The sequence below is a fragment of the Leptosomus discolor genome, chromosome 5 (assembly GCF_034619465.1).
Source record: "Leptosomus discolor isolate bLepDis1 chromosome 5, bLepDis1.hap2, whole genome shotgun sequence".
NCBI lineage: Eukaryota > Metazoa > Chordata > Aves > Leptosomiformes > Leptosomidae > Leptosomus > Leptosomus discolor.
In genome coordinates this window covers 58788696-58801059 of record NC_141395.1, presented here as the reverse complement: position 1 = coordinate 58801059, position 12364 = coordinate 58788696, and the positions used below count along the sequence as shown (strand labels likewise).

At 35.9% G+C, this 12364-nt stretch overlaps 1 protein-coding gene across 3 annotated transcripts in view; it reads right to left on the bottom strand.

The window, feature by feature from the left end:
- The window catches only part of VPS13B (vacuolar protein sorting 13 homolog B), a 480656-nt gene that overhangs the window by 69937 nt on the left and 398355 nt on the right, over positions 1-12364 (bottom strand). For all 3 annotated transcript variants that reach the window (XM_086465731.1, XM_086465733.1, XM_086465732.1), the window contains exons 37-38: positions 10330-10537; positions 9820-10004 (exon numbers count right to left, since the gene is read on the bottom strand). In XM_086465731.1, coding sequence (XP_086321857.1) covers positions 9820-10004; positions 10330-10537 — 393 coding nt within the window. The remainder of the gene's footprint in view (positions 1-9819; positions 10005-10329; positions 10538-12364) is intronic.

Sequence of the window (12364 nt, the reverse complement as noted above, 5' to 3'; positions counted from 1 at the left end):
TGAATGAGAGGCAGAACACAATACAAACTAGCACTTTGTGTCAGACGCCAACCCATGCTGAGATTTTAACTCCAGCTTCCTGAGCATGAATAAACTGATTGCTCTGTAATAAAGCTATTCTGTTATTAGGATATTCTACTGTTTTAGGGCCAACTGCCTTAAAAATACAATTCTCCAATTACGTGAACAGAAGTCACAGTAGTAGGAAATAAAAAGTTTTATCCAGATTTTTACTAGGGAAAAATTCTTGGCAATAACTACCCAGAACATTACTTTTAAATTTGATTTTGAAGTATTATTTACGTAAAAATGGCAAAAGAACCCTGCAGAAAAATATATTATGTAGAAAATATGCTCAAAAGAAAATCAATATTAAATAGAATAAAATCTCTGTAATATGCATGTTTGCATGACACACACAATCCAATCTGACCAGTGGAACAACATTTTGGACAACTGTAGGATACTTCAACATCCATATTCCTGTTTATCTTATGTGACTGACATTGTGAAATCACGCTACAAACCGAACTGCCCGTTGGATAACATTTTTTTAGCCTTTCTCAGGGCTAAGAATGTATCATAACAGTGTGAAAAACAGCCTCTCCTGGCACAGCTACAGACCACCAATTTTCCTTTTTCATGAAGATCCAAATATAAAAAAAAAAAAGTGGTTGTTTACAGTGAGGTAAAAATGTAGCCTAGTATTAGTAGTATTAGGACTAGCAGTAGTACTAGGATTAAAAACATTCTAGCTGTACAAAGTATTTGCTGTCCCCCCAGCATAATCTCCTTTGTATTTTTGTTATGGTTTTCTGTACTTTGATATCATTTTACGTGTTAGGTACCTGTATATTTTGGGCAGTGTAAGTTACTCCACTATAGTGCACTCTCAATTTTCAACACTGAGGAATAATCAGATACCCCAACTGGAGAAGTTTTTCAAAATTACTCTATATATTTTCTTCACAGAATTTGTTTTACTTCTCTTTGAATTTGCTTTAACAATTTTTTTCCTAAAGCTAGAACATTTAAATTATAAATACTCACTTTAAAATTGAATATGCAATATCTGCTTAATTTAATTTTTTCCCCTATCCATACTGAGGTCTTTGGCTGAATAGCGAAAATAACTACTATTTTGCTTTCTGAGTAACAACATATACCTCAGCTCTTTCAAATCCATTTAACATTTTATTTATTTATCCTATTAGCATATCAATTTCATTTTGTTTAAATTTACTTCTGTACTGCATTTTATAAAATAAATATTAAATAGAGTTATAATAAAGAGATGTGAAAGAAAACTCCCGTCTTCTGAAATAAATTGTTCTTTAAAAATACATAACTGCCTTTTAGCTGACTTTGGAAAAAAGCTTCTATACATCTTCAACTAATAGAAGCTATAAAAACCCCTTTGTAATATTGGAACCAGTTGAGAAACCACAAGTATTCAAATGCAGGAAATCATGATTTTATAACATTTTAATGTGATCTACTCTTGGGAAACAAAGTTAACCAAGCCCTATTTCTGTACAGGAAATATTCCACTGTACAGTTGTAATACATTGTGGTGAGGGGTACAGCTGCAATTTTTTCACCTGTAATGCCCCACTGGTATTGTGGCTTACTGAATTGCATCAAGATTGCCTTCCTGTCCGGAAAGCCCTCTAAGTACAAACAAGACTCTAAGCCCAGGTTTTATTTTCCCTTGGTATCAGAATATGGTAATTTAAGAGCCCTGAGAAATGCTTTTTAACCTTTTAGAAGAAATATGTAGCATTCTTTTATTAGGAACTATGTTCTTTGCCTTTTTAAAACAACATGTGACCAACTTATCTTATCAATTTATCAGGCTAGCAGGTTCAGAGCAAATGCAGGTGTGTATAGTAATGTAATCTGTCACAGATACCGGCTTTTTTCATTATGGAAAAACTACTCTAAACACACTAACAGCTTTTGTTAAGAAAGCACAGAATAGTCCTATGCTACAACTGAGAAGATTTCTGCAGAACTTTTTAAACAAGAAAATGCATGTACTATTAAGTGTCAAACCCTTTTTTTTTTTTCTGCTGTCATTCATCTGGAGACAGTTTTGTGAAGTTCACTTGCTTTTCTAATAGCAAAAGCAACAGCATTTAATTTAATTTATTAGGGTCTTAATTTATTGTTGCAAGCATTGAGAAACAAAACTATATAGACAAGAGGTCTTACATTAGGGACCTACCTACTTGCAATACTCCTTATTTTCTTTATCTGATACAGGAACAACCTTCCACGTTTTATTTAAAGCTTTTCGTTTTCTAAGCTTCAGTATTTATTAATAATACATGCTGTTGAAATACAGTCACCTCTGGGATTGAGGGTAGCAGTCTATTAATACATAAAGTACTGTGTAATTTTTGGTATATGGGCTCTTTTGACCACAGTAAAGCCTGACTCCTACAAGAAGTGCCACAGTGTACAGCAGGAAGGACTTGGGTTTGCAAAGTTTCATAAATCAGAGTTACAAAATCTGAAAAGTACAGAACACGAGCAGAGTGTAAATCTGTCATTAAGATAATCTGATGGTTTCGTCAGTCCTCTGGCACCCGGTAGAATTTTCACTGGCTCAGTAACCCCAAAGGGTAAATTTCAATGTGATGCACAGGCAAATTATGCACAACGTCCATTAACATTCCCAACGAGTTACGCTTAACTCCCTGCAGACTGCACAGAAACTGTAGGCCAAACGATACAGTCTCATCTCGATGCAGTGAACACTAAGATCACACAGCAAAATAATTAAGATTATACACACAAAATACAGTAACAAAATAGTAAAGTCTGAGATAATCCTACTCTCAGGCAAGGAAGTTCACAAATAATGTTTAAAGCTGGAATTCCTAAAGAGAACAGGCTCTGTTTCAACATCTGCTTAAGACTCACTGTATAACACTGCAATTCCTTTAGCCCCTACTTCCTTCCTTGCAAGAAAATGAAGACAATACTTATCATTAATAGTCGGAGTCTTAACTTTGGAAAACATCTGCAAAACTCTGCCCAGCTTCACAAAACTTGCTCACATCCAGATCATCTGAAGTCTAAGTGGCTCAGCCTACAAGCAAGCCTACAGCCCTCTTACACAGACAAGTTGTTTACAAGATGACCTGCAGCCATTTTGGTACACATGGATGGATGTAAACACTGCTTCTACTGAAGGGAAAGCGGTTTCCTACATTAGAAAAAAAGGCATTTGTTATAGTTCCAGTTTAAGATCAGATTTGTTCAATAATTACACTGCTTCAAGCTTATTGCAACTCTTCACACAGTAGAGATCATAAGAACACTGTATACAGTCTATGTATAGCAGTAGTATGACTAGTACAGTCATTTTGAATAGCATCATAAGGTACAATTAACAAGAAATACAAGTTTTAAAAAGCAGAATCCCAGACAAAGCACCAAATTTGCCTTCTGAGCAATTCACAACAGCCAGACAAATTATTTCATCGAATATCTAAAAAGTCTGGTTATTTGAAGACAGTGATGAACTGTATGTCAGTAGATTAAAAAATTTGCAAACCGACAGGTTTATCGATAAGCACGGCTGAACTTTACAGCTTATTATTTAATTTAATAACACTATGAACTTAAATCACTAACCTGTCACACAAATCATCTCGATCTCCAAAATACTTGCTGCTTTGGGAATGTAAGAAATACATCAAACATGAATAAAATTTGTGGTTTCCCAAAAAGTTCTTTTCCCAGACTCTCAAATGCCCAGCTGAACACTGTAGCCCCAACAGGGAATGAAAAGTAAAAAGGAAGCAGAGCCAGCCAAAAATGAGGTATTCTCTGCTAAAAGGAAAAATGAATGTCTTTGACATTGATCATAATTCTTTTCCTGTTGACTGTCATGTCAAATCCTTCCTGGAATAATGACTTACAGTAGGTCTAATGTCAGTCACTCTTAAGCTCACGCTTCCTTAAGCCACTGTTTAAACAACCACAAGGTGTTAGAAAATGTTTATTGGCTGACAGTGTTGAAAAAATCAGATTTCAGACTGCAGAGTTTGCAAATCTTTATTTAAATAGCATAAGCATGTAAGGCAATGCAACGGACAATTTTTTGAATCCTCACTTTTTGAAGTTGGAAATACTTTATGTTCTCCTAAAAGAGATTTCACCATCTCCGCAAATGCTCTCAGAGAATTTTACCTGAGTGGTTTTATTTACCTAGTCTTTCCTTATTAAATCTCAGTTAAGCCCCTGCAACCTCAGAACTATACCCACCGCTCTAATTTTCTCCAGAGGACCTTGAGATTTAGTTAATTTAATCACTATTTTTCTAAACTAGGAATAAGTGCTCTGTTTATTAGGACACTGTATAAAGAAAGACCAAAAAAAGGACACCTCAGCACACACCCATCTTTTCATCACCTGTTATAACGTTGACTACACTTGCATGCAATAGGAATTCTGGCAGGTACACAAGCAAAGCATCCTCAAATACAAAAACCTGTAAAGGTTATAGTTTAGTAGATATTTTATTTTAACTTCATATGGAGAAATGAACAAATAACAGATTATCTTCCTTTCGTCTTGCAAGCTTTAACAGCTTGTATCTCTCACTGGATGACAACCCAGGAGAAAGAATTTTAAGTCTGTGTTGGTGATGCAGCTTAAATAAATCAGAGCGCTCAGAATTTGGAGCATTACACATTATATGATCATTTGATTAGACAAATCTGGTTTTCTCCACCTTTTAAATCCACAGCCACTCGTGTAAATGCTGGTGACAATACATAGCTTCTTGGTTAAGATATGGGGCAGTGCCAGCTATATCCCTGTCTCGCACACCCTTGTTCCCAAGTTGCCCACATATCTTCTACAACTCTGATATCCCTGCCGGAGAGATTTCTATATACCTTATAAAACATACTCTGCTTGAAGGCTATTACCATGCTTCAAAGCCCTCAGTGGAAGACATTTTATGGACAGATTCACAAGAATGAGAATCATCACCATGAACAGATTCCAACTTTAACTGCTATGAAACAAGAACATCACAGAGAAAATAAAAGACCCGTTGCCCTATAATGACGAGCTGGTTGCCTCGTAGAACATAGTTCACTGTTAAACTGAGGCACACCTGAAGTCTTCACATGTGAATACTTGCTGAGGCAAATCTATGAACATCTGCACAATTTTTACTATAGAAATTATCTGCACAAGAGAGTGTCCTAAATGTACTACTGTTTTGGAGCAAGAACAGTAGGTTTTGTCTCTCCAGTTTTGTGTACGTATTTTCTTTAAGTACACAACAAAATAGGCTTTTAAAGTTGCTCATCTACATATCCTCAATCACAAGACTTCCTCTTACCAGCAATCTACTTGAATGATTTAAAAGTTTCATCTGCTGTAATTGAGTCTCAGAGAGCACCCTTTTTGATGTTCCAATATCAATCTTCAATATTTTAGAGTAATGACATTGCTACTTGCTTATTATCTTTTGAATTAATTTTGTGACATTTTTCCAAGTTCAGACTTTCCTCTGCTCCTGAGGTGTGAATATGATTCTCACATGAAAACTGTTCTACCCTTTGCCCTTGCTGATTTGGGGAGTAATGGATTACCTTGGTTTACATGACATTAGATGGAGTCAGTGCTGGGATTAACTTCACTCTTATGAAATGTGTGCTGTCTTAAGTGAAGTTATCAGTGGAATACACTTTTTCTTCTCCATGTATTTTAAAAATAATCTTAGCAGTAGTCAAGATCAAAAGGGTATGCCTTTACCAACATTTGAGTTGCTGCCTGAAGGTCTTTTACGTAGATCCCCTTTATACAAGGGGTACATTAGTGATGGCTTAGAGCATCACACTTAGATTCATCACACTACTCAGACAAGACACAGTCTATTTACTTTTTCTTCTTACGAGAACATAAAACTACTGCTCTTTTGGGTAAATTCCTTCACCCATATTGACCTTTACAAAGATATTTAGTTGTATCTAGAGCTTTCTAAACACCAATCAAAAAAATCTCAAAACTTGGATAATAGGCAACCATTTGTAGAAACGAAACAGAAGCTGATAGAACACTCAAGAGTTACTAGTTTCAATCAAAGAACTAGAAAGGTGTTCAGTATAAAAGATGGCTGAATATTCTACATCCATAGCACATCTCTTCCTTGACACAGAACCCAGTATTAATTTTTTCTTTCAGTTAGCTACACAAGGTTGCACCCAAAACACTTGTAAGTAGAGTGGCAAATTGGTTTTTCCTTCACTTAATTGAGTTTTGTTTTACGATACCCACGTATGCGCTTTCTTCATTAGTAAGGAATTGCACATACTACTATATAGACTTAAAACAGTCTTGGGAAGATATATTCAGAAAAGATCTTGGCAGTGATGTAGACATAAGGGGAGTAAAATAAGAAAAGTTCTCTATGTCAAAAATGGCTAGAAGTGATGCCAGACTTTGGCTTAAGTACCTGAGGATAAGAAACACCTTATGTCACTGAGCAGGAACTCCTTAAGCAATTAAGAGATACGAGGGAAGTCTAAAGGTGTTTCATCAAGTGCTAGTTATCTGAAAAAACAGTAAATCACAGAGTCAAAGAACATTTGTAGGACATGAAAATGGGACAATGAGGGATTGAATATTAAAGAGAAAGGGGCTGCAATGTCTAACAAACAGGAAGAACAACAAGTTCAGACACTCTCAGTCTCCCAAAAGAAATACAATACTGATGCAGTTTCTTGCAAGTGCATCTAGGATTCTCTCTCACTTCCTTCAAACAAATAGATCAAACTTCTATTTCAAACCGCTAAAGAAAATGCAACATGCTATGCCATGGCAAAAAATCAGTTCTTCCTTTTCCCTTCACAAATAAAAGCAACAAGATTTGGTCTGTAAAAATGTAAAGTATTAGAAACTTGACCAGTGAAACTGCTTACCTTTGCAACAACACAAGTAAAAGCACAAGAAAAAAAGCTCTTGGGACAACCTAGAAATAGCAGCAAGGTAAGGTTTTACAGAAACAATATAGTTCATACCAACTCTTAAAATCTGAAGCTGTTAGCTTATCCTTTGGCTGCAGCAGATGACACGCAACTTCAATATCTAGAAAAATTCTCTTTATGGTGAAGTTTTTGCAAGTTCCAGGAATTTGAAGAATAGCTATAAAAACAGAGACTCCTAAAACCTATCCATGATTAAAACGATATGCCAAAAGTTTAATAAAGACAGAAAGCTAGATGAAATGTCACAGCAACTTACTCGGAAAGAAAGAACATGCAACTGGCAATCTTTGAATTCAAGACAAACTACAGAAATGCACCTTTGCCTGGATTTATGTAAAGTAAAGGATTAAGGAAGACTGGTAACACAGCTGGTGACATTATGGGTCCTCCTAGCATTTGAACACATACACAGTCCTGGGAAGGTTTTTAAAATATATTTTTAATACACTTTGATATCATTATTGTCTTTAAATTTAGATCCTTTTTTCAAAAAAGCTGAAGTCTTTGGCTTGCAGATGTTACTCTAACGTTTCATGTGAAGAAGAGAATAAAATAAAAGTGTTGGTTTGTCTTTTTTGTCTTTATATTTTGTGAATTTTCCATATGCACTAAATATGCAGTATATTAAGAAACAGACACATATCCACACCGGGAAAAAATTGGAGCTGAAGAAAGGCCTCCTAATTAATTTAAATCAGAACCTAAAGTTTGAGATGAGTATTTGATAAATGTAATTTACCTAAACAATTTGAAAATCAACTCTGTATTACTTATTCCACCCACATACCTATGTTAGACTAATAAAAAAATGCATACTGTCCATGTTTAAAACGGCTGTGCAGAGCTGCTCTGTGTAGGTGCATGGCCATTTCTGGAAAATGTGATAAATCACAATCTAGAGGCAGGCAACAGTTACTGCCTTAATTAATAAGCTGCTACCAAAACGTGGATTCTCTTGCACGCATTTCTGTACTCCACATGCCCAAGATGTCCTCTAATTTGGCTGCTATCTTTCATCTCTTCCCTTGTAACTGAAAGCCCAAGGTAGTAATATAAGACTTACTAAGAATTAATCATAAAATTGACAGGCCTTAAAAAGAGAGTGTGCCACAGTAAAAAGTTTGCATCATGGAGGGAAGGTATATAGGGACAATTGTCCACAAACTTAAAACAAGACTGATGGGAGCAGTTCTCTGTGGTCAATGTATAAGATTAAATGCAAATCCAAAGAATTACATGAAGAGCAGTAAAAGTTGACAGAACCTCAACACTGGTAGCTGAGTGCTTTCCTGTTTCTGTCTTACTGTCCGAGGCAATCGCAGGGGAAATGAAAGAGGATTACAACTACCTTCTTTTCTCTAGACTGCAGCATGGAAACCCAAAGCAGCAGAATGTCCAGCTGCATACGCCCACTTGAAGAAGAACCGATATTCCCCCTGTACAGGGTCATATTATTACACAAGCACAAACATTATGTTCATGATGTCTGTTATCTATGATGGTAGCTTAATGTAATTACACCAAAAAACTTGGTGTGCTGTGCTCTGATAACACCATCCTGAAAGAAGGCAAATTGCTGGCTTTCATAGCAACCTAATAGGGTCATCAAGACAGCATACAATAACACAGTTTTGATCTTTGATTCAAACCTCATGCCAAGTGCAGCTGATTTTTTTCCATTTAATTTTAATTTTCATATAACTGAAAGGAGCTGACATTTGGCTGTCTAGAGGGCAAAGAAATTGGCAGGACACTTAGGTGATCTCACTAACAGTATGTGCACGGTAATAACATTATTCCATTTATCTGAGGAAGATTATCCTACTTATCCCTAACTCAAAGCATATTGGTACATAATTCAATTTTAAAAGCAATTTTAAATGTTACAGTAATAATGAAATATAAGTCAACATTTCTGAACAAATAGGAAGAATTGGGAGATGTTTATTTCCCGTTACTCACAACACTATTCTGATTAACAAGCAGATTGAAATTAAACAAAAAAAGATCCAATTTGTAATATAAAAAAGAAACTGAGATTAACAAAACTAAAATTGAGCTAAAATCTAAATAGGTATTCAAGTAGTAAGTGAACTTATAAAGATGAATTACACTAGACAGGAGAGAATGTAACTACTTGGTTGTGCACTTTAGAAAGTAAAAATTCTCAGAGTTAAGGATCAGTGTAATTGTGAGGTCTATTTTTGGGGCACAGAGTCACAGAGGTGCAGCACTCAGCCATCCTCTGAAAGGCAGTTCCATGACCTCACACAGTCAAACTGACTGTCCAGCCGTCTCAAAGCGAAATGAGAGAAAATAGATCCCTTCTTGCTACCCTATGGATCTTACTAGAAGCAGCACAGCCATCTGCCATCAGAGACACAGGAGAGGATGGCTGGATTGGAGATGTGAGTTCAATGATTCCATTGAATCCTGGCAATTTCTGACCAGGTCTTTCCTCACATATTTCAGTTTCAAATCAAAAGAAGTCTTTAAGTAAAGACTGATCAATAACATTGTAGGAAGCCAGAATAAAAACCTCTGCATGTTTGCAAACCAGAACTGATAAATTTAGCTATAGCTTATTATGCCACACAAAAACTTTACAGGTAAGTGGTTAAAATGTTTGCACGAGTAGTTTTAAAACTAAAGATGTGCTCAAACTGTGGAATTTACCTCCTACTGATTTTATAGAGCTCCTGACATTTGTTTTGTGCTCATTTTTAATTAGCCTAAGTTTGAAAACATTCACTTTATAGCAGTAACATTTTGTTATTGAAAGTAGAAAACTCTCATTACCCACCTGAAGAACATCTCCAAGGTCAGCAGTGCTAATATCTGGGTCTTCAGTTGTATTAAAAGGAACAGGGTTAATTCTTACAAGAGTGAGCACTCTGGGTTCTGGATATCTCCACAACATCATTCCTGGACTATCCTCAGTTTCATTGTAAAACACAACTTCATAGGCACCAGGCAGTTTTTGTGCTTCTGTCAAATGAAAGAAAGCTATAATCTGTTATATAATTTCTAGAAAGAAACATGCTGGTTTATGAGTCCAAAGTAGTGAAAAATAAACCCCTCAGGATCAAAAGGAGAGAAAATAAAAAAGCAATTTCCCTGACTTTTAAAAGATTACAGCTTAATGGAAAGAAAGCAGAAAAGTTTTTTTTTTTTTCATTCTAACAGATGTCTTTTCAACTGCTTTTCCAAAAAACGTAAAGTTATTCACTGTAAGAGGTAAGTAAGCTCTAATAGATTACCACTGTATTTACTTTGTAATTAAAAAAAAAAAGAGAAATAATATTCTTTTTACCTGCATCTTGTATATACTGGAATAGGCCTGTTCGCAGATCATCTGAGGTATGCTCAGTTTTTGAGGCCTGATTCCTTTTCGTAGTAAAACAAGCCGGGTGTGTACGTTCAGATATCAATGTCTCTACATTGCCCTTTTTAGTAAGGTACTGCCACAGAAGCTCCTGGAGAAGAACTAGACAGTTCAAATGCTCTTGACCCCAGAAAACCTTTTTAAAAAAAAAAGAAAAAAAAAGAAAGAAAAAAAGAAAGAAAAGACAAAACAATTACATACAAATATTTAGTCATTTTTGAAGGAAAAAAAAACCTCCCCAAAACAATAGGAACTCTATATGGCTTTCAGCCTGCTCTACTTATACCTCAATTGCTTGCAAGTATAATGTAAAATCTCTACAAAACCATTTGGCAAATTTCTTCTTTTCATCATTCTAAGAAAAGCATTAATTCTTACCACTTACAACTGATACTGATGCTGCCTGGAAGAGCACAGATCTTAAAAGTCATGTGCAAGAATTTAGAGCTGAATGCAGTAAGTAATGCTAGGACTGGTCACAGGTTTTGCAGTTTAATTTATAACAAAAACCCCTTAAAGATGCAAAGTTTAAACTGCTCAAAGAGCTTCTTGCTCCAATAGTGGAATTCTGGAATGCATTAAAAACCAAGTAAGTGACAGCAAAGACAGATGACTACAAAGACATACAAAAGATCATCTCAAACACAAATATTGAATATATACATCATATGAATTGGATGTGGTGTAAGTTCTCAGACTGAGGTTTAAAAGTTTGAAGGTTTTTGAAGTTTAAAACAGAAATTTAGAAAAATAGCTAATAAAAACTGGCATTCAAAGTCCAGAAGATTCATATACTTCATAGCAAAATAAAAGGCAAGTATATATTTGTCTCTCCCAGCTTTGACAAGCAGCACTACTTTTCTCAAATCAAACTCCTATTTGAGAGAATCACATTAGCGGGATCAAGTCCTTCAGTCTTCATGTGCAGAAGTGGGCCCAGAAGCAACAGGGAAACCAAGGAAGGAACTAGCAATTAATAAAGAAATAAGACTTAGAACCATAGTGGGATGAAAGCAAAATCTCCAGACAGTGACTTAAAAGTCCATGGTAAGGGTAGGACTAAAGTAAACAAGTCAGATGTGCACATAAAGAGCAGTGCAATTTTTTTCACTGGGGAATACCAATTTTGAAATAAGAAAAAAATTCGGAAGATGCCTAAAGGGCCTGTAGTACAGCTGTCAAGAAGGAAGCTTTTCCTTCCCCTGTATCTACATGTAAGCCCATGGAATAAACCAAGATCTTCATGAAGCACAGCTATAGCCAGTCCCGAGCTAAATAGTCCCGGGCTACCCAGGTCACCTCCCTAATTTAGTGCATCTCTACTGCAGTTTCTAGAGGACCTCTGGGCTCAGGGTCCCACACTTGGTCTAGCACCACCTCAAAGGAGCTCTGTGTCACCTAAGCCAATCTCAGAGGCCTCAGTCCCCCACTCATAGAGAAGGGAGGAACGCTTTTTACGCCCCTCCCCCCCCCCCCCCCCCTTTTATTAATTTCATTTTTAGGCAGCTAAAACTCCAGGGCACGGAACTCCTACTGCAGTATTCACAGATGATTCGCAGCAATTTCACGTAAGCTCTCTAGGCTCTGCTGCAACACAAATTAACACTGGTGGAAGATGAGGTCATGTTTAGAGCTGGTAAAATCATTAGGCGTAAATAAATTAATTTGAAACAGAATTGCTAATGCTTTTGTGAGCATTCTCAGATCTATTCTGCCAGACCAAATATTTAATTGTTTTCTGCAAAAGCTAATTAACCCAGTGTACACTCTAATAATAAATGACTTTCTCAGATTTATAGGTATTTTTCTGGTCCCTGTTAAAACCCCAAAATTTTGGAAGAAAAAAAATAAACTTTTTATTATTAACAACACGTAGAGGTAGTCAGCCAAGTACCTGTGAATAACAAATAAAAAAGAAGTAGAGAAACTGACTTTATTTATTCATTAAGATATATCTTTACAA